The sequence below is a fragment of the Zingiber officinale genome, chromosome 1B (genome assembly GCF_018446385.1).
Source record: "Zingiber officinale cultivar Zhangliang chromosome 1B, Zo_v1.1, whole genome shotgun sequence".
Classification (NCBI taxonomy): Eukaryota; Viridiplantae; Streptophyta; class Magnoliopsida; order Zingiberales; family Zingiberaceae; genus Zingiber; species Zingiber officinale.
Genome location: NC_055986.1, coordinates 148,500,869 through 148,519,784, shown reverse-complemented (window position 1 = coordinate 148,519,784; position 18,916 = coordinate 148,500,869). Strand labels below are relative to the sequence as shown.

Here is an 18,916-nt window from a genome sequence, read left to right as displayed (position 1 = left end):
GAATTCAATTCCTTATTTTCCATCTCACCCAGTATAGGTTATCAATCATGTTATACCTATGGGTGCTTGTGAGATGGTTTATTGAGTTTAACCTAAGTTGAATTTAATTTAATTTTAAGTTTGGTTTAATTTAATTTGGTTTAGTCTAATTTTAATTTAAGTTTAATTTGATTTAGGTTTAATTTAAATTTAGGTTTAATTTTAATTTTAGTTTAATTTAATTTAGGTTTTGGTTTAGGTCTAATTTTAATTTAAGTTTAATTTGATTTAGGTTTAATTTTAATTTTAAGTTTGGTTTAATTTAATTTAGGTTTAATTTAAATTTAAGTTAGGTTTAATTTAATTTTGATTTAATTTAAATTTTACTAATTTAACCTAAATCCATCTCGCCCTTTTCTAAATTATCAATCAGGAACTTTATGGATTTTGTGAGATGGTTATTTTAATCTTTAATTTAAATTAAAATCTAAGGATTGATTTACATTTGAGTTAGACTAAGATTTAACAGTTAGTCAATTAAATATTTATTTTAATAATTGGCTTCTAAGCTATGGCGAGACACTAGACATTCTTGGATATTGGAACAACAACTACTTCTAGACAAAGTTTTTTAAAGAAATTAAATATTTAATTTTCTTTTTGAGAATCCTTGGTATAACTAGTATTGATCAAGCCTAAGTCTTTATCTATCATAATCTAGGCAAGTATAAGGAAAGCAGTAAATCAAACATCAAATAAATTTATTTAATAATAAGGATAGTCTTTTTATTGACTCCCCCTAGATCGTAGCCTCGATAAAATCTATCAAGGTAATGAATTTAATTCTTAGGGATCCAATATTGATCAAGTCCAACTTGATTAATCAAGTTGGACTTAGAGACTCATGCTTAGACTACTTTTCTATTTATTCGATTAACAAGAGACAAGTATGATTTAAATTTACGTTTGGCCTTATACCCAAGTCTGGATCGATTGTATACGACCCTTTGTTTCTCAAGAATTATGTCAAGGTTCTTGGAACCCAAAGTGAACCACTCCAATAAGTCCCTAAGTTCTTTGACTTAACTTTTCTAGTTAGAATTTTCTTCCTCAAGTTTTTGGACTTGAGTTGAAGTTCTAGCTTGAACTGATTTAGTCAAGAAGCTTGGATTGGTCACTTCCTTGAGGGCTTTGACCTCCTCTTGGAGTGACTTGACCCAGAGGTTGGATTTAGCTAGTTTTCTAGACAAGTACGAGATCAGGTTATGAGATCTAATTAAGGAGATTCTTATAGTGGATTGAGAACCTTCTGAACCAGATACGGATATGTGGCTTCGCTCAGACTCAGCTTCTAATTCTATCTTAGACTCAGATTCAACGACTTGCTCTTAGGCCAGAAGTGCAAGGAAGCTTGTCTATTCAAGATCTTCATCGAAGTCTTCCAATGATGATTCATCCCACGTTGCTTGTAGTGCCTTCTTCTTTCATTGCTTCTTCATTTCCTTCTGGTTTGGACAATTTTCCTTGATATGCCCCTTCTTGTTGCAGCCGTAGCAGGTGACTTCAGACTTCATTTTCGAGTTGGGGCTTGGTTGCGTCTTCTTTGACTTGATCACCTTCTTGATCTTGTGTTTTGTGAAGCCTTTCTTTTTTGTGTACAATTTTCATATAAGATTAATGAGCTCGACGGTGATCTCATCGTCATCTTCTGAGTTTGATTCATCTTTAGGCTCAGTTTCGGTTCGACGCTTAATTTTTGGTTCTCACATTCTACTTGTACTTGCAATCAAAGTAATACCTTTCTCAACTGGCAGTGCATTAGTTTGTTCATGAAGTTCAAATTCTGAAAATAACTCATCCAATTTAATTAATAAAAGATCCTTAGATACTTTGTAAGCATTTACCATGGATGCCCACAATATATTCTTTGGAAAAGCATTAAGTGTGTACCTAATAATATCACGATTTTCTACCTTTTGGCCGATTGCATGTAGTCCATTAGGCAAGTTTTAGATTCGAGTGTGGAGTTGACTTGCTGACTCACCATCCTACATTTTAATATTGTATAACTTATTTAAAATCAAGTCATGTTTGCTTACCTCAGTGTCAGAGGTGCCCTCGTGAGCTCGATTAACTTTTCTCATAATTCCTTAGCGTTGTTGAAGGAGTCGACTCAGTTCAACCCTTCTTTGTCGGTCAGTTCACGATAAAATTGAAAGACAATTATTGAGGGGGAGTAATTTGAAAAAACTAATCAATAAGATGTGATTTAGTAAAAAAAACCTATTATTTTAGGTCCCATTTAATTGTCCTTGGTTAACGGATGGGCGAATTTGTGGGGTTTATTGAATACGTTCTTACGAATTCGAGGGGTAAATTGATAAACTTCCCTGTCGCTGACCGCCCCCTCTCCGGCAGGAGTGCGACGCCATTCCCCCACACCAGACCGTTCTCCAGATTCCGATCTAACGTGTAGAATTCGGGGGAAGCGGATGAAGATAGTGACGTACAACGTAAACGGGCTCAGGCAGCGTGTTGCTCAGCACGGTTCCCTCCTTCGCCTTCTCACCTCGCTCGATGCCGACATCATCTGCTTCCAGGTACCTTTGGTTTACCTTCGTATTCTTTCTTTTCTTGCATTCTCTTCATAGGATTCTTCCTTCTAAGTGTTAGTGTTACTATGCAGCTGCTGCGGCAAATCTTAGGTCAAATGATTTATGTTTCGCTTTCTTATGATGTATGCGTGTTTTATTTTTGTAATTATTGGTGGTATAACTTAATTTTCTGGCTGCGCGAGTATAATGTTGGAACTGGAATCTTATTCTGTCAAATTATAAAGAATAAATTGCATGTTATCTAGTCCGATCAAGAGATGTAATAAATGAAGCCACAGATTTAGCCCATATAAATAAATTATATCAGAGAGAAAAAAATCTGAAGGCTTTTTGGAAGTGCAGCGTTCTAAGGCAAAGATTCGATCAGTTCTTACGAGTTTTATTCTGATAATCTATCCCAAGGATACAGCCAATAGTGAACATCGTAAGAATATTTACACTTAAATTATCAAATAAGAGTAGGGGTGAAGGAAAGGGGATTGTTGATAATTCTCTTTATCAGAACTTCTCAATGGGATATCACGACCTGTAGATTAATTCTCCTTTTGTAAGAGCAAATGCATATCTAAAACATCCATTGAATAGAGTTATATCTTTCTCAAAATAACTATTACAATAACAAGAATAACCAAGCCTTTATCTCAATAAACGAGATCAGCTATATGGATCCTCCTATACCATTGGACTTAATACCCTACTAAATCCTCATTTATAATTAAATGAACTTTATTCTTATTTATCATTGCTAACTAAGTTCTTTTATTCCTCCTTTCTTAATTAATGTGCATATTTGTTATGCTCTCACATCGCCTAAGACATTTATTAGTCACCTAAATATATCTTCATATCATCTTAAATGTGTCTCTAAGAGTTTTATCTCAATAGGAGCAACTTTTACTTTTTCTTTAATGTTTTCATTTCTTATTCTCGCATGTCCATACATTTACTTTGACATGCTCGTATGCTCTCATTTTTAAGTTAGTTATTAATAATAAAAATTTTAAATTAAAATAATAAATAAAATTTTAATTAATATTTTAAATTTGAAAACACTAATAATCCCTTAGAAAAGTTAAAATTTTAAATTATTGTTCAACATTTAAACTTTGTGCTTATTGGGGGGTTTTAAAAGTTGGAACCTTTACATACTACTAGATCATCTATTAGAAGGAACCAGGTGAACTAGATATTAAATGCTGCCCATTTTGGCTTTATTTTGATTGGAGTACGTATAGTACAATAATGTATATCACGAGTTGATGCATTAGCAACCGTGTGCAATGCCTTGACTTTTCGGGCACGGAGAGACCTATTACAAATGTGTCTAGAGTCACATCTCACAATAATACTGCTTCAAATATTTTTAAGAGTTTTCTAGAAACTTATCCTATACCTCTACATACAAGTACTTACCATCATATGAAGAATTGAAAGTGGAAGGCCAGTATTTTGGACATTCTGCACAATAAGTGTTTCTTATTTCAAATTTTCTCTTTGTATAATGTACACCTTTGGCCAGCCAGTCACCTTGTTAATATCCATTGAACCTAGTTCAAGAGTTTGCCTATGAAAGAGTTTGGGCTGCCATCGTAAGAAGACTCATTATGGACAAATCCTCAAATGCCTTTCACAAGCCAGCTCTACATAGCCTAATAAGGCCTCATCATGAATGCAACATCTTAATCAAGTATTGGTTTCACATGGCTAGTCCTATTTCTCCTTCAATAAGGGCTCATGTCAAGATCTTAGTGTTATTATTATCTACATTTTCTTTTCTAAAGAATAAAAAAGATTTTAATCCTGCTTTTACCCTTTTATAGGCAATTAACATTGGGGAAATAAAACGTCATTTGTTGCAATATAATCATTGAAAAATGCATCCATGTCACGCTTCCACATTTTTCAATATGGAAAAGTTATCATATGCAATAAACCCTGCATTGCAATGACAAAATGCATATATATATTATGTTATGCATCTCTCCTGAATTAAAGTGCATTGTGATAAGGGTGTTTAATTATTTATAATTTGGATTGCATCTGCAAGCCCTACACGTTACACTAGCAACCTTATTTTCCTTCAACAATCTAGTAAAATTTGTGAGATTATTAATAAGAAACATGAAGAATTATGATAAAAGGGCAGCCCGATGCACGAAGCTCCCGCTAGGTCCCAGAGAAGGATCCATTGTATGCAGCCTTACCCTGCTTTTTACAAGAAGTTGTTTCTAGGATTCAAACTCGTGACCTTTTGATCAGCAACAACTTTACCGTTGCGCCAAGGCTCCCCTTCGCATGAAGAACTATGTTGAGTTAGTAAAATTACCAAAGAAGAATATTAATTCTACTGTACTTCAATTTGCATATTGATATTCACGGGATATAACATGTGTTATTGAATACACTAAGGATGCATTTAGTTTAAGTTATCATGCATAACTAAGGTTATGGGAAATAAAATATAACCTAATATTCTTTGGCTCAACCTAGATAATGCTATAACCCAATTTAGCATTTACTTATTACTCTTAGTTCAATTATAGACACTTTTGCAATAAATCAATTTAATATTTGATTATTTTTTAAAATAAATTAAATTAATAATATTAACATTAATGATAATAATAAGTTGCTAATATATATAATAAATAAATATAATTGATTTCAATAGGATTTGGTGGACGAAGTGGTTGCAGCAAAGGGCAACTATCACAAAAGATTCCCTACAACATCCTAGATTTGTAGATATGGTGGTGGTCGCCTCCCAGATCTTGGATTGAACGAGGTCGTAAAGGTGTAGAGGTGGTCAACAGTCGTGGATCTAGTACCGAGGCATTGGGGAAGGTCAGCATGGAGGAAGTGGTGGGTGAATGGGATCACAGAACCAAAACGTCCAAGGTAGGAAGAAGCATACAACTCAAAGTGGAAGCAAGGGGAATCTAGAGGGGCATCGAGAGAATCGATCTCGGCGGCATCAGAAAATCGACGGAGCTTGGAGAGGGCGCGAGGGGGCAGATGGTGAGGGCTAGTGGGAGATGTTAAGTTTGTGGAGGGTAATTTTGGAAAAAAATTGATAGCCTCGGAACCTTAGTGATGCCAGGCTGGATAGCGACTATCCTGCGGCTAACGAGAGGGGAGATTGGAGGAGAACTTAAGAAGAGAGAACGCTAAAAATAAGGAAAACTCGTCGGATTTACCAGAAAAGAAACTTTGTTAAATAAAAGAGGGATGATTCCTCGTACAAATAGACAGGTGTTTATATAGACTCTAGACTCTAAGATAAAGGAAGGTAATAAATCCTAATATATGGACCTCAATTCCAATCCTATGAAGAAAGAAAAGAAATCTTTGAGGCTAATTATAGACAGAAATTAAAATTAATAAAATAGGACGTTATAGACTAATTATGACCCATAATTACCGGGAATACCAAAAATACCTTAAATACCATAAAAATAGAAATTACTAACAAAAGTAATAAAATCTTAGAGGCTCGATTGAGGGCCTAAAATGTGGAATTTTGGCTTGAAAATTGGCGGATACGAGTACCCTTAACAAATGTAGATTTTTAAATTCTGCATGCATGGCTACCGACAGAGCTTGATTTCGAGTCACGAGTCAAAAGTTATGACCGTTTGAAGTTCAAGGGGTCAAGTTGGGTTGGACCTGCATCACTTAGGCTTTCAAGGTTTTCTGATTTCAGGTTGTATTCCCAAATTGCTTATGTGGCGAGAATTGCTCATTACCGGGAATCGCTCATTACCTAAACTAAACAAGGTTTTTGTTGATAACCTACCAAGGTTATCAACGATAACCCCCAACCAAACAACCGAACGCACCCTAACTGATTACTCATTTTAATACCAATTGCAAATCTCTTGTACTAAAAAATCATGCAACTGCTGCAGCATCTACATTTTAAAATAATGCAATAATTAAATTGAAGGTGCAAAATTAAAGTAAAGCACCTTTGACAGCATGCATGACCTTGGTGCTAGATTGAATTGATTAACTAATTAATCCAGCCAATTGATTAACGCGGAAGGCTGCCAATGTTAAAGATTCTAGGTTCTGTTTGTCTTGGATGATAGAAATTTTGGCGCTATCTCCCTCACTGAATTGAAATGTCGCAGTTGTTGGCTTTGCTGCGGTGCATTGGTCATGTAGGTGACAGTTGTGTCTCCTTGTTGCACTTTTTGTTCTTTGATGTTCAAAGATAATAATCCAGAGCACCAGACAAAGTTACAAGAGTGCATCACCAACCACCGTGTGTTGTGTAGAATTGCACCTTTGTTGTCTTGTCTCCCTTGTGAAATGCACGCACACCCCTTGACTGCCACCTCCATGGATTGGGGCAAATGTCCCATGTCCCTCCGACTTGAAAAAGCCCAACGTTGATGTACCTGCTCCCTTGTGGCAACATGAAGAAGTGCAATACCTTGGTGGTGCCAGCAGTAGTAAGTAGGCCTTATACTCGGCTTTGGTATCATAGAATGCCATCAGTTTGGTGGCTCTGTTGCCATCTCAACTTCTTGCTGTGATGTCAAAGGGTGTTGTGACTGTGGGTTGCTACTCGGAAAACCTATAGGTTCCACTGTACAAAAATTTTGTACAAAGGTCTGAACCTTTTCCTAGCTACCATGTGTTCTTTTAAATTAAATTTTAGATCGCCTGCGGAACTTAACACGTTTGATCCAAAACTTAATCTATTTGTTCTTTTAGGTTTTGACTTGGATCTCCTGCGGAACTTAACACGTTCGACCCAAGTCTCCTTAAGTTATTAATTCCATTAAATATTAATTTCCATAAAAGGTTCCCATTCACATGGCCTTCTTAGATATGGAGCAACCACCACCGACTGACAAAACCTTTTAGAAAGCTAATATTTAATTTCCTAAAATAACTTTAGGTTAACGAAACAATCAAATCCTGAGGAAAGAAAAGAAATAAAGAACACGACTTGAAAACATATTGAAATTAGAGCGTAAGCCTCTTGTATTTGGTATTATTTCCATAAATAACTAGCGTGATGCGGAAAAAAAATTACTAGTTATACCTTGTAGAAAAACCTCTTGATCTTCTACCGTATTCTCTTCTAACCTCGGACGTTGTGTGCAACGATCTTCCGAGACGAGAACCACCAATCACCTTCTTCTCCCTAGCTAGGTTCGGCCAACAAAGAGGAAGCTTCACCAAGGAAGAAAACAAAATACTAACCAAGCTCGAGATGCTAGCTTTCTCTCCTTCTTCTTCTTCTCAGTGTCCAGAGAGCTCCTCGATGGATAGGTTCGGCCACCACAAGAGGAAGAGAGGAGAGGTTCAGCCCACACCAAGGAACAAAGAGGAGAGGAATAATAGATGTTGTGTCTTGTGAAGGCACCCTTACCCTTCTTTTATATTCCTTGGCATAGGTAATTAGGAAATTTAATTACAATAAAATTTCCTTAATTTCCTCGACATGATTTAATTGAGAAAAATTAAATAAAATTTCCCAATTTAATCATGGCCGGCCACTTCATAGAGAAAAAATTAGGAGAGTTTTAATCAACAAATTAAAACTTCCTAATTTGTTCCTAGGAAATTTAAAATAAAATTTCTCTTTAAAAATCTCTTCATGGTTGATAAAGGAAATTTCTATAATTTTAATTTTATCAACATGTGGATAATTTTTAAAGAGAAAAATAAAATAACTCATCAATCTAAATAAGGAAAGAGATCAATCTCTTCTCTTAATCTTTAGATCTTTTCTTGAAGAGATATTTTAATTTTAATTCTCTTTAAAAATTATTTCTTCACATAATAAAACTAAAATTAAAATCCTTTTAATTTAATTTGGCCCCACTAGCTTGGGTTCAAGCTAGGATACCGGCCCTAGCTTGGTTCCCAAGCTGGCTTGGCCGACCCCTTATTAGTGGGTATAGAAGGTGGGTATAGGTGGGTATAAAACTTCTACAATAAGAGGCTACGATAGGGACCGAGAGGAGGAATTGGTTTTGGTCTCCGATAAAATTAATCCCGTGTTCGCCCGAACACATAACTTATTTTTATCAATGATAATTCATTCCACAGAGAATTATCATTAACTACGCATCGATCCCAAATTACATTTTGGGCTCCTTCTTATTATGGTGTGTTAGTCTCCCTGTGTTTAAGATATCAATGTCCACTAATTAAGTGAGTTATTGACAACTCATTTAATTAATATCTAAGTCCAAGAGTAGTACCACTCACCTTATTATCACGGTTAAGTCCACTGCGAGGTTTAACATCTTTATGAGCTCTCTTGAGGGCATTATCAACTAGTATCTAGCAGGATGCGGTTTCTATAATCAACAACACACTATAAGTGATACCATTTCCGACTTATCGGGTTTATTGATTCAACGAACTAAATCCCACCCGTTGATAAATTAAAGAAATAGATATCAAATATACTTGTTATTACATTAGGATTAAGAGCACACACTTCCATAATAACGAGGTCTTTGTTTCTTTATAAAGTCGGTATAAAAGAAACGACCTCAAATGGTCCTTCAATACACTCTGAGTGTACTAGTGTAATTATATAGTCAAGATAAACTAATACCCAATTACACTACGACCTTCCATGGTTTGTTCCTTTCCATCACGGTCGTGAGCTACTGTTTATAATTTATAATTAAAGAATATCTTCGTACATGTACCACATCATCTACGATATAAATTAATTGAACAACTACATTTATCGTAAATGTAGACATTCGACCAATGTGATTCTTATTTCTAGATAAATGTTTATACAAAAGCTAGGCTTTTAGTATACACTCAACAATCTCTCACTTATACTAAAAGTCTAAGCTGCCATATCTGTTTCCATACATCTGATCAACATGTCCATCAAAAGCTCTTGCCTTAAGGACCTCGGTTGAAGGATCGATAGTCATCACCTGATGCAATCTAGCGGCAACAACTTCTCCTCGTTTATCGATTTCTCGTATTGGGTGGTACTTGCGCTATGTTGTTTACTTGCCTTATAGACTTATGGTTTCTTGAAGTTTGCTACTGCAACATTATTACAATAAATTGTAATAATCTTTGAACAAACCGAAATCATATCTAAGTCTATCTTGAGGTTATTAGTCATACAACTTTTAATCTACCTCGAGGCTTGCCATATACTAAACACTATGGTGAGTCCAAAAAACACCTACGCTTATCACTCTTCCATAGTTATGACTTTACCTCTAAAATAAACACAAAACCCCGAGGTTGACTTATTATTGTCCCTATCCGATTGGAGGTCAAAATCCATACAACCCATAGGAACCAAATTAACTGCCTTGTAAGCTAGCGTATAATCTTTAGTGCCTCTAAGGTACTTTAATATATACTTCACTGCCTTGTTTGGGTTACTTTGATATCTGCTAACTATGCTCTTGGCAAAAAGATTTCGATCTCGTGCATACATTAGGTTGTCTAACCGCCAAGCGTAAAGAACTGCCTACATGTCCTCAATCTTCCGAGACATCTCTTTAGATAAAGACACTCCATGCTTAAAGGTAAGAAACCTTTTGAGGAGTTTCGCTTAAAATGAGCAAGGATTTTTCGATGTATCAAGCTTGGAATAAATATATTTTTCTTGTGATCCCTTATTACTTGATCTTAAAAATATATACATTCTCCCAAGTCCTTTATATCGAATTATTTGACAACCATACCTTACTTATGACAACATTTTGATATTGTTTCCAACTACCAAAATGTTATCTACTATAAAGAAATACCACCACTTTCCATCACATTTTGTATACCAAAACTTTATCCGTTTACTCAATAAATCCATAGATGTGGATTACTTTGATAAAGTGGATGTTAAGACCTTGAAGCTTTGTATCGATCCATCTTCTTTTCTCTTACTTCGATGAACCCTTCGCTTTATATGGATACTTTCTTGAGACTTATTAAGGAATCTGTCTTGGCGACATCCACTTGCGAATAGATAAAGAATCGGGATAGACTTAAGCGTGGCTACCGGTGAAAAGGTTTCCTTTTAAGTGACCTTCTTTGAAGGTTCTACCTTCACATCCCTCTTTTCATTATGACCTTTACACCAAAGACTTTTACACCACTGTGGTTCTACAAGCTTAGGATTTTATTAGAATCGTATATTCAATTCTATTATTACTCTTTGCGAAGATGCTTATATTTATCTTGAGTGCTTCGTCGTATGTCGGAGATCGGTTCGTATCCTTGTGGATCGAGTTAAAACTCTCCCAAAAATCTTTTAAGGTTAATGACCCTCCCACTACGACAGGCATTTTACTGCGATTGTGTATCATTTGTGATACGTGTTGCGATTTCTTGTGGTATCTCATCTTACTAGATTAGACGTGTCTTTATTATTTTCTTAAGAACAAATTTACTTATGAGCACGTGGTTCATTATATAGGTCTTTTTAAAAATCGATCATTGATGTTATCAATGACCTTCGATTTTAAGACTATAAACCTACTTTTGTTTATCTAGGATAACTTACAAACAAGTGAACTCTATCCAACTTATCATTATCTCTCTTTAACATATATGTTGGATTACACGAATCCGAATATGCTTCAAAATAGGCTTACGCCTATTGAGCAGAGAGTTATGACTTGGAAAGTTCACTTTCGTTTTGAGTTTATCCTTAAAACAAATTTGGTAATTTTCTGAATAACTCATCATCTATCTAATTATTCCATAAGAGTTCTTTACCTTCTTTCTACTACACCATTCTGCTGGGGTGTACCAGATGCAGTTAGTTGGGATTGAAATCAACTTCTGATAAGTGACTCCTAAAATCTCTCAAGAGGTACTTGCCACTACGATCTTCCATAGTGACTTTTTACTTTATTCCTCCCATCAACCTTGTACTCTTTGAACTAATCAAAGTACTTAGTCTTGCGGTACATTAAGTAAATTTATTTGTATCTTGAATAGTTATACATAAATTGAGGAAAATATTGATCTTACCTCTTATACGGATAGTTGGATCGCAATCAACGAATGAACCGATTTCAACATATCTTTGACTCCATACCCCTTGACTTAAAAGCTTCTTGGTTATTTTCTTCCAAGTAAGACTCGCAGTTGGAAAGATTTCCACTACCATCAGCTATCAATGAATCCTACTCAAGTATAACCTAGCTTTATATGCCAAAGATATAATTGGTTCATTTCAGAAGGTTGCTTTCTCTTAAAATTAGAAGATGTGTTACTAATTTCCATTTGTTGCGTCGTGGGAGTTATTGGATTATAAATTGTCAACCATCATACCGAATAGATAACTTTCTATTTTTCTTGATAACAACTTTGTTATCAAAATAAAAATATCTATAATAGTTTAGAAGCTGAAATCGGGTTCTTTCTAAACTTAGTACGTAAAGACAACTTAAAATCCATATTTTATTCTTATCGAAGGATAAACATCTCCCATACCACTTTTACAGTAGTGCCCGTGTGGACGGTGATTTACCTTTCGTTTAGTTGTCGGGTTTCATGGAAATGAATTGCAGACATGATTAATGGCGTCTTGTATCTACACTCCAGGTAGATAACACCACTAGACAACTAATGAATTAAATACACTAAATTGTTCTTAGTTAAGAAGGCGATACCTTAATGTCCAGTCTATTTCCAATCATTCTGATTGGGACTAATAAGTCTTTTTCATAGTATGACTACTATTGTGATCGACAAACATCCTAAGAATCACAAAATATTTGGTCAAGATCAACCCTTAAAATCTCCATGAATTTTGTGTATACAAATCGAAGAGGAGATTTTATTCATTAATTTTATTATCTCGTCAACTTTACTTTATGACGAATAAAATTAATAGTTGATCCTTTGATCAAATATTTGGTCAAAACTCTTTAATTTAAAATAAAATATTGATTCCTCAAACAATATTATTTAAATTCACCAACACCTCAAACACCGTGAATTTCGTACCCGTTAATATCTGAATTCAACATTTGTAGAAGGAGGGTTTACCCATTAACTATCTTGTCGTATCTTTACGTGAATAAAATTATCTCGAACAGTTAATTTTGTATGCAGTTAGTGACGTATCAAATCAATCGTTTATAAGAGGGGTTTAACCCTTTAATTTTATTATCTTGTCGACTTGACAAATAAAATTAATGGTTTTCTTCGTCACACAAATAATAGCGTGACTCCGATGGGGAGGATATTATTAGATGTCTAAGTGTATACCGTTACTTGACACTAAGTCCATTAATAAAATTATCCGTTGGGGAAGATCAGCGCTCTTAATTAACTTCCTATAGTCGTCCAAAATGGAAGTGTTTACAGTGATCCACAAACAAGCTCATCAGTTATGGAGGAAGGCACTCAGAGCCAACGCAAGCTTGTTTGCATCACTTACAGAACCAATAATGGAGACCGTGGATTTATTTAAAATCCCTCTCCCACTTAGTTATTTATAAGCGAGGAATTTTAACTATGCTAGCCTACTAGTCATGTATACTAACTATTTATTAATAAGATAAATAAAAATCAATTTTCATATGTTTTATCTCTAGTTGTCCTCGGTGTGTTGTCATCCCAAGCCGTATTTGGCCCCGCCATCTGGTTCGCGTCCATCTGCTACTAGTTCACGCCTCTGGTCCTTAGAAGGTTCCGCTGCGAGATTCGATCCATGACGTCATAAATTTTACATTTTGATCCTATATTCCGTAAAAGGAATGTACATGTATCTAGATCAAAATAAAATCTAATAAAACTAAATCGACTCTGTGTATTTTAATCAATCACGATATAAATGCCTTTGGCGTATCGGGGTCGATCATAATAACTAAAAGCCGTAATGGTTGGATCCTGCGTCCATGAAGTTAACATCCTACTATTAACTTTGCTAAATTATGTATGGCGTATGCGTAATTAAACTAATACCAAATCCACTACAACCACTCCAATAGTTTGTTGGTACTCGGAAAACCTATAGGTTCCACCGTACAGAAATTTTATACAAGTGTCGAACTTTTCCTAGCTACCATGTGTTCTTTAAATTAAATTTTAGATCGCTTGCGTAACGTTGATCCAAACTTAATCTATTTGTTCTTTAGGTTTTGACTTGGATCTCTGCGGAACTTAACACGTTCGACCAAGTCTCCTTAAGTTATTAATTCCATTAAATATTAATTTCAATAAAAGGTTCGATCTTGACGGGCGAGGCACAGATATGGGCAACCACCACCGACTGTAAAAACCTTTAATAAAGCTAATATTTAATTTCCAAAATAACTTTAGGTTAACCAAGAGAACAATCGAATCACAAGGAAAAGAAAGAAATAAAAGAACACAACTTGACATATTCGAAATTCTAGAGCGTAAGCCTCTTGTATTTGGTATTATTTCCATAAATAACTAGCGTGATCGGAAATAAAATTTACTAGTTATACCTTGTAGAAAAACCTCTTGATCTTCTACCGTATTCCTCTTCAACCTCGGACGTTGTGTGGGCAACGATCTTCGAGAAACCACCAATCACCTTCTTCTCCTCCTAGCTAGGTTCGGCCAGAAAGAAGCTTACCAAGGAAGAAAAGCAAAACCAAGCTCCAAGAGACGCTAGCTTTCTCTCCTTCTTCTTCTTCAAGGAGTATCCGCCACCACCAAGAGCTCGGAAGAATAGGTTCGGCCACCGAGGAAGAGAGGAGAGGTTACTGCCCACCACCAAAGAGGAGAGGAATAATAGATGTTGTGTCTTGTGAAGGCACCTTACCCCTTCTTTTATATTCCTTGGCTAAAATTAGGAAATTTAATTCTGATAAAATTTCCTTAATTTCCTTGACATGATTTAATTGAGAAAATTAAATAAAATTTCCCATTTAATCTCTAATGGCCGGTCACATAAATTAGATAAGTTTTAATCAACAAATTAAAACTTCTAATTTGTTTCAAATTTAAAATAAAATTTCTCTTTAAAAATCTCTTCATGGTTGATAAAGGAAATTTATAATTTTAATTTTATCAACGTGGATAATTTTAAAGAGAAAATAAAATAACTCATCTACCAATAAGGAAAGAGATCTAATCTCTTTTTAATCTTTATAGATCTTTTCTGAAGAGATATTTTAATTTTAATTCTCTTTAAAAATTATTTCTTCCACATAATAAAACTAAAATTAAAATCCTTTTTAATTTAATTTGGCCCCACTAGCTTGGGTTCATTATACCTAGGTAGGCCCTGGCTTGGTTCCCAAGCTAGCTTGACCGGCTATTAGTGGGTATAGAAGGTGGGTATAGGTGGGTATAAAACCTACGAATAAGAGGCTACGATAGGGGAGGAGGAGGAATTGGTTTTGGTCTCCGATAAAATTAAGCGTCCGTGTTGGCCCAACACATGACTTATTTTCGATGATAATTCGTTCAGAGAATTATCGAATCACCGCATGATCCCAATTACATTTTGGGCTCCTTCTTATTATGAGTGTGTTAGTCTCCACGTGTTTAAGATATCGAATGTCCTTACTAGTAGTTTTACAATTGTTTAATTAATATCTAAGTCCAAGAGTAGTACCACTCAACCTTATTATCATGTCGGACTAACATGACAATCTTTATGAGCTCCTCTTGAGGACATTATCAACCTAGTATCTACAGGACACGGTTTCCTTCTATAATCAACAACACACTATAAGTGATACCGTTTCCCAATTATCGGGTTTATTGATTCAACGAACTAAATCCACCCGTTGATAAATTAAAGAAATAGATATCGAATATATGTGCTTGTTATTACATTAGGATTAAGGCACACACTTCCATAATAACGAGGTCTTTGTTTCTTTATAAAGTCGATATAAAAGCGACCTCAAATGGTCTACTCAATACACTCGGGTGTCTTGTGTAATTATATAGTCGAGATAAACTAATACCTAATTACACTACGACCTTCCAAAGGTTTTGTTCCTTTCCATCGTGGTCGTGAGCTTTTATAATTTATAAGGAACGATCTCAGCGCTCGGACACGATCATCTACAATATAAATTAATTGAACAACTACATTTATCATAAATGTAGACATTCGACCAATGTGATTCTTATTTCTAGATAAATGTTTATACCAAAAGCTAGGCTTTTAGTATACACTCCAACAGTGACACCACCAGCTTGAGATAACTTTGCATCTTATCTTTCCCAAGGAGTAAGCATAGCACCCTGCCTGTACTTTAAGAAACATTTTATCCATGACAGTTATTAAACTTGTAAGAAAGGAGGTCTTGTATAATATACCAAACTATTTGTTCCTTTTTTTCTTCTGAATTTTGATCAGAAGAATTAATGTAATATCATCACTTCTCAAAAATCCTAACTGGACCTTGGAAACATATCATTCATTCCACTCTAAAATTATGTTATGACATCTTTGTTGTTGATAATTTACTTGAAAGTAATCATACTGGTGCTAGATGAATCAATACTATTGGATTGTCACACTAAAAAGTAATTCATACTTAACAATATTTAGTTACTATTATAGAATTGTTGTATGAATTCAGGGTTTAGATGAACTCCATCCATGACGAACTAGTGGTCTCAAGCCTAGATAAAAGAAGAGGGTTGCATTAGGTAGCTATGATAAATGTTCAATGAATTGATCCATTAAACTATTATGCTAATGTTAGGTTGTTCCCCGGAAAGAACATGTTGTAGGATTTGACTGTAATGTCTCAGTAAGAATCGCTATATCTCCAAAACTCGGGTATAGTGATAAATATATAAGAGTTCGCATTGAAGTGTCCGACGTAACGTACTAGCACCATTCCATCTTCCTAAGAACTTGGGTGTAGTGTTAAATAGGTAAGAGTTCTTATACCATAGGTTTGATAAGAATAAAAATTATAGAAAAATTAATAGTTTAATATTTGGAACATGGAATATAGAAATCCTCATTGGTAAAGTAATGGAAGTAATATATATAATTATTAGGAGAAGAATTAATATTTTGTGTATACAAAAGACAAAATGGGTAGCGAGAAGGCAAAGATGATAGAGAACTCGAGTTTTAAGTTATGGTACACATGGAAGGAAAGAGTAAAATAAGAAATTGATGAGTATTTTTAAGATAGTTCGTTAAAGGATGAAATTATAAGAGTAGTTAGAAAGGGGATAGTATTATAACTCTCAAGATAGTACTGGCGAAAAAAACTATGAACGTAATTAGCATATATATGTACCTTAAGTAGGATTAGATGAAGATACAAAATCAAGGTTTTGGGACAACTTAGATGAAATATTATAAAACATTCCACTAAATGAAATGATTTTAATAGGAGGTGATCTAAATGACCATGTCAGAGTGAAAAATGAGGAATATGAGAGGGTGCATGAGCTTATGGGTTTGGAACAAGAAATGAATAAGGAAAAATTATATTGGATTTTGCAATAGCATATGACCTTATACTAGCTAATACAGAAGAATACTTGATCACATTCAAAAGTAGGAATAATAAATCGTAAATTAACTTTCTTATAGTTTTCTTATGGTTAGGAAGAGGGATAAAAAGATTTGTAAAGATTGCAAGGTCAACCTTGGAGAAAGCTTAACTATCAACATAGGTTAGTAGTGTTGGATATACACCTCAATCTTAGTATCAATAGAAGAAAAATATACTCGACTCCAAGAATTAAGTGGTGAAAGTTAAAAAATGTGAAACAAAACATATTTAAGGAGAATGTGAGTACAAACATTAGGTGAAATATACGATAACTCTAATACGTCATAGGATAGGATGATATTAAAGTTAAAAATAGTAGCCAAGAGTGTACTCGATAAGCCAAAGGGGCATGCATTATCAAATAAGAAATCTTGATGATGGAATGAGAAAGTACTGGCAAAAGTGAATGAAAAAACAAATCGTCTATAAGGAATTATATATTTGTAAAACTGAAGAAAACTTAAAAAAATATACAATAGTTAAGAAATAAACTAAAAAAGATGAAGTAATGAATAAAACTTTTGAACAGTTATATCAAAAATTGGATACAAAAGAAGGGGAAAGAGACATTTATAGAATAGTTAAAGTGAAAGAGAAGAAGACAAGAAATCTTATCCAAACAAGATATATTAAAAATGAATGCAATAGGGTACTAGTAAATGATGGAGAAATAAAAGAGTTTTCATCAACTTTTTAATGAAGATTTAGGTGACCAACTTAAGTTAGGTAATTTAAGTAGGTCAAATAGTACAGAAATGTAAAAAATTTATCATAGGATTCAAACTTTAGAAGTAGAATTAAATGAGATGTAAAATGGTAAAGTCGTTGTACTAGAAGATATTCTGATAAAGGTATGAAAGTGCCTCGGGAAATACAATATTAAATGATTTACAAAATTATTTAACATGATATTGAAAAAAAAATGTGGAGGGTAAGTACTAGTTCCCATATATAAGAAAAGAGAGACGTGCAACATGGTGCAAACTATAAAGGTATTAAACTAATGAGTCATACCATAAAACTTTGATAAAAAGTAATAAAAAAAATTAAGACCGCGGTGATCGAAAATCAATTTGGGTCCATGCCTAGAAGGCATCTTCTCAACAAAAGCAAAAGTAAGATCTGCACATAGTATTCATTAGAAAAAGCTTATGATAAAGTTTGAAATTATATAGAGAATTCTAGAAAAGAGTGGTGTTAGCGTAGCATATATTGAACTAATTAAGAATATGTATGAGGATGTACTGACCAGAGTGAACTGAAACATTTCCAATAAAGATAGGATTACATCAGGGATTAGCTTTAAGTCTATATTATTTTACATTAATCATGGACGAACTCACTACACATTCAAAACATAGTATTATAGTACTTATGTTTACAAATGATATTGTTTTGGTAGATGTGACATGTGAAGTAGTAAATACTAAACTAGAATCTTGGCAGGAAACACTAGAAGTGAAAGATTTTAGGCTTAATAGAGTAAACACAGAATATATGGAATTTAAGTTTAGCAATATTAGACGTCATGAGACAATTGTTAAGATAGGAAATGACGAGTTGTCTGCAACTAATAGCTTTAATATTTACGATCATTTTTGTAAAATGATGGAGGGATTGAGAGAGATGTCTTACATAGAATACAAGCAGGATAGTTGAAATGGAGGAGGACGTCAAGTGTTTTATGTGATCGTAAAGCTAAAGCAACTCTAAAACTTAAAGGGAAGTTCTACAAAACGCTGGTTAGACCTGCTATGTTATATGACGCTTAATGTTGGGCTATGACTTGAGCACATGAGTAGAAGATGAGAGTTGCAAAGATGAGGATGTTAAGGTGAATGT

At 34.3% G+C, this 18,916-nt stretch overlaps 1 protein-coding gene across 1 annotated transcript in view; it reads left to right on the top strand.

The window, feature by feature from the left end:
• Positions 1-2,330: 2,330 nt before the first annotated feature.
• LOC121984654 (DNA-(apurinic or apyrimidinic site) endonuclease 2-like) overlaps positions 2,331-18,916 on the top strand; it is a 66,595-nt gene continuing 50,009 nt past the window's right edge. Inside the window, exon 1 of the mRNA XM_042537742.1 lies at positions 2,331-2,579. Coding sequence (XP_042393676.1) covers positions 2,472-2,579 — 108 coding nt within the window. The 5' untranslated portion in view covers positions 2,331-2,471. The remainder of the gene's footprint in view (positions 2,580-18,916) is intronic.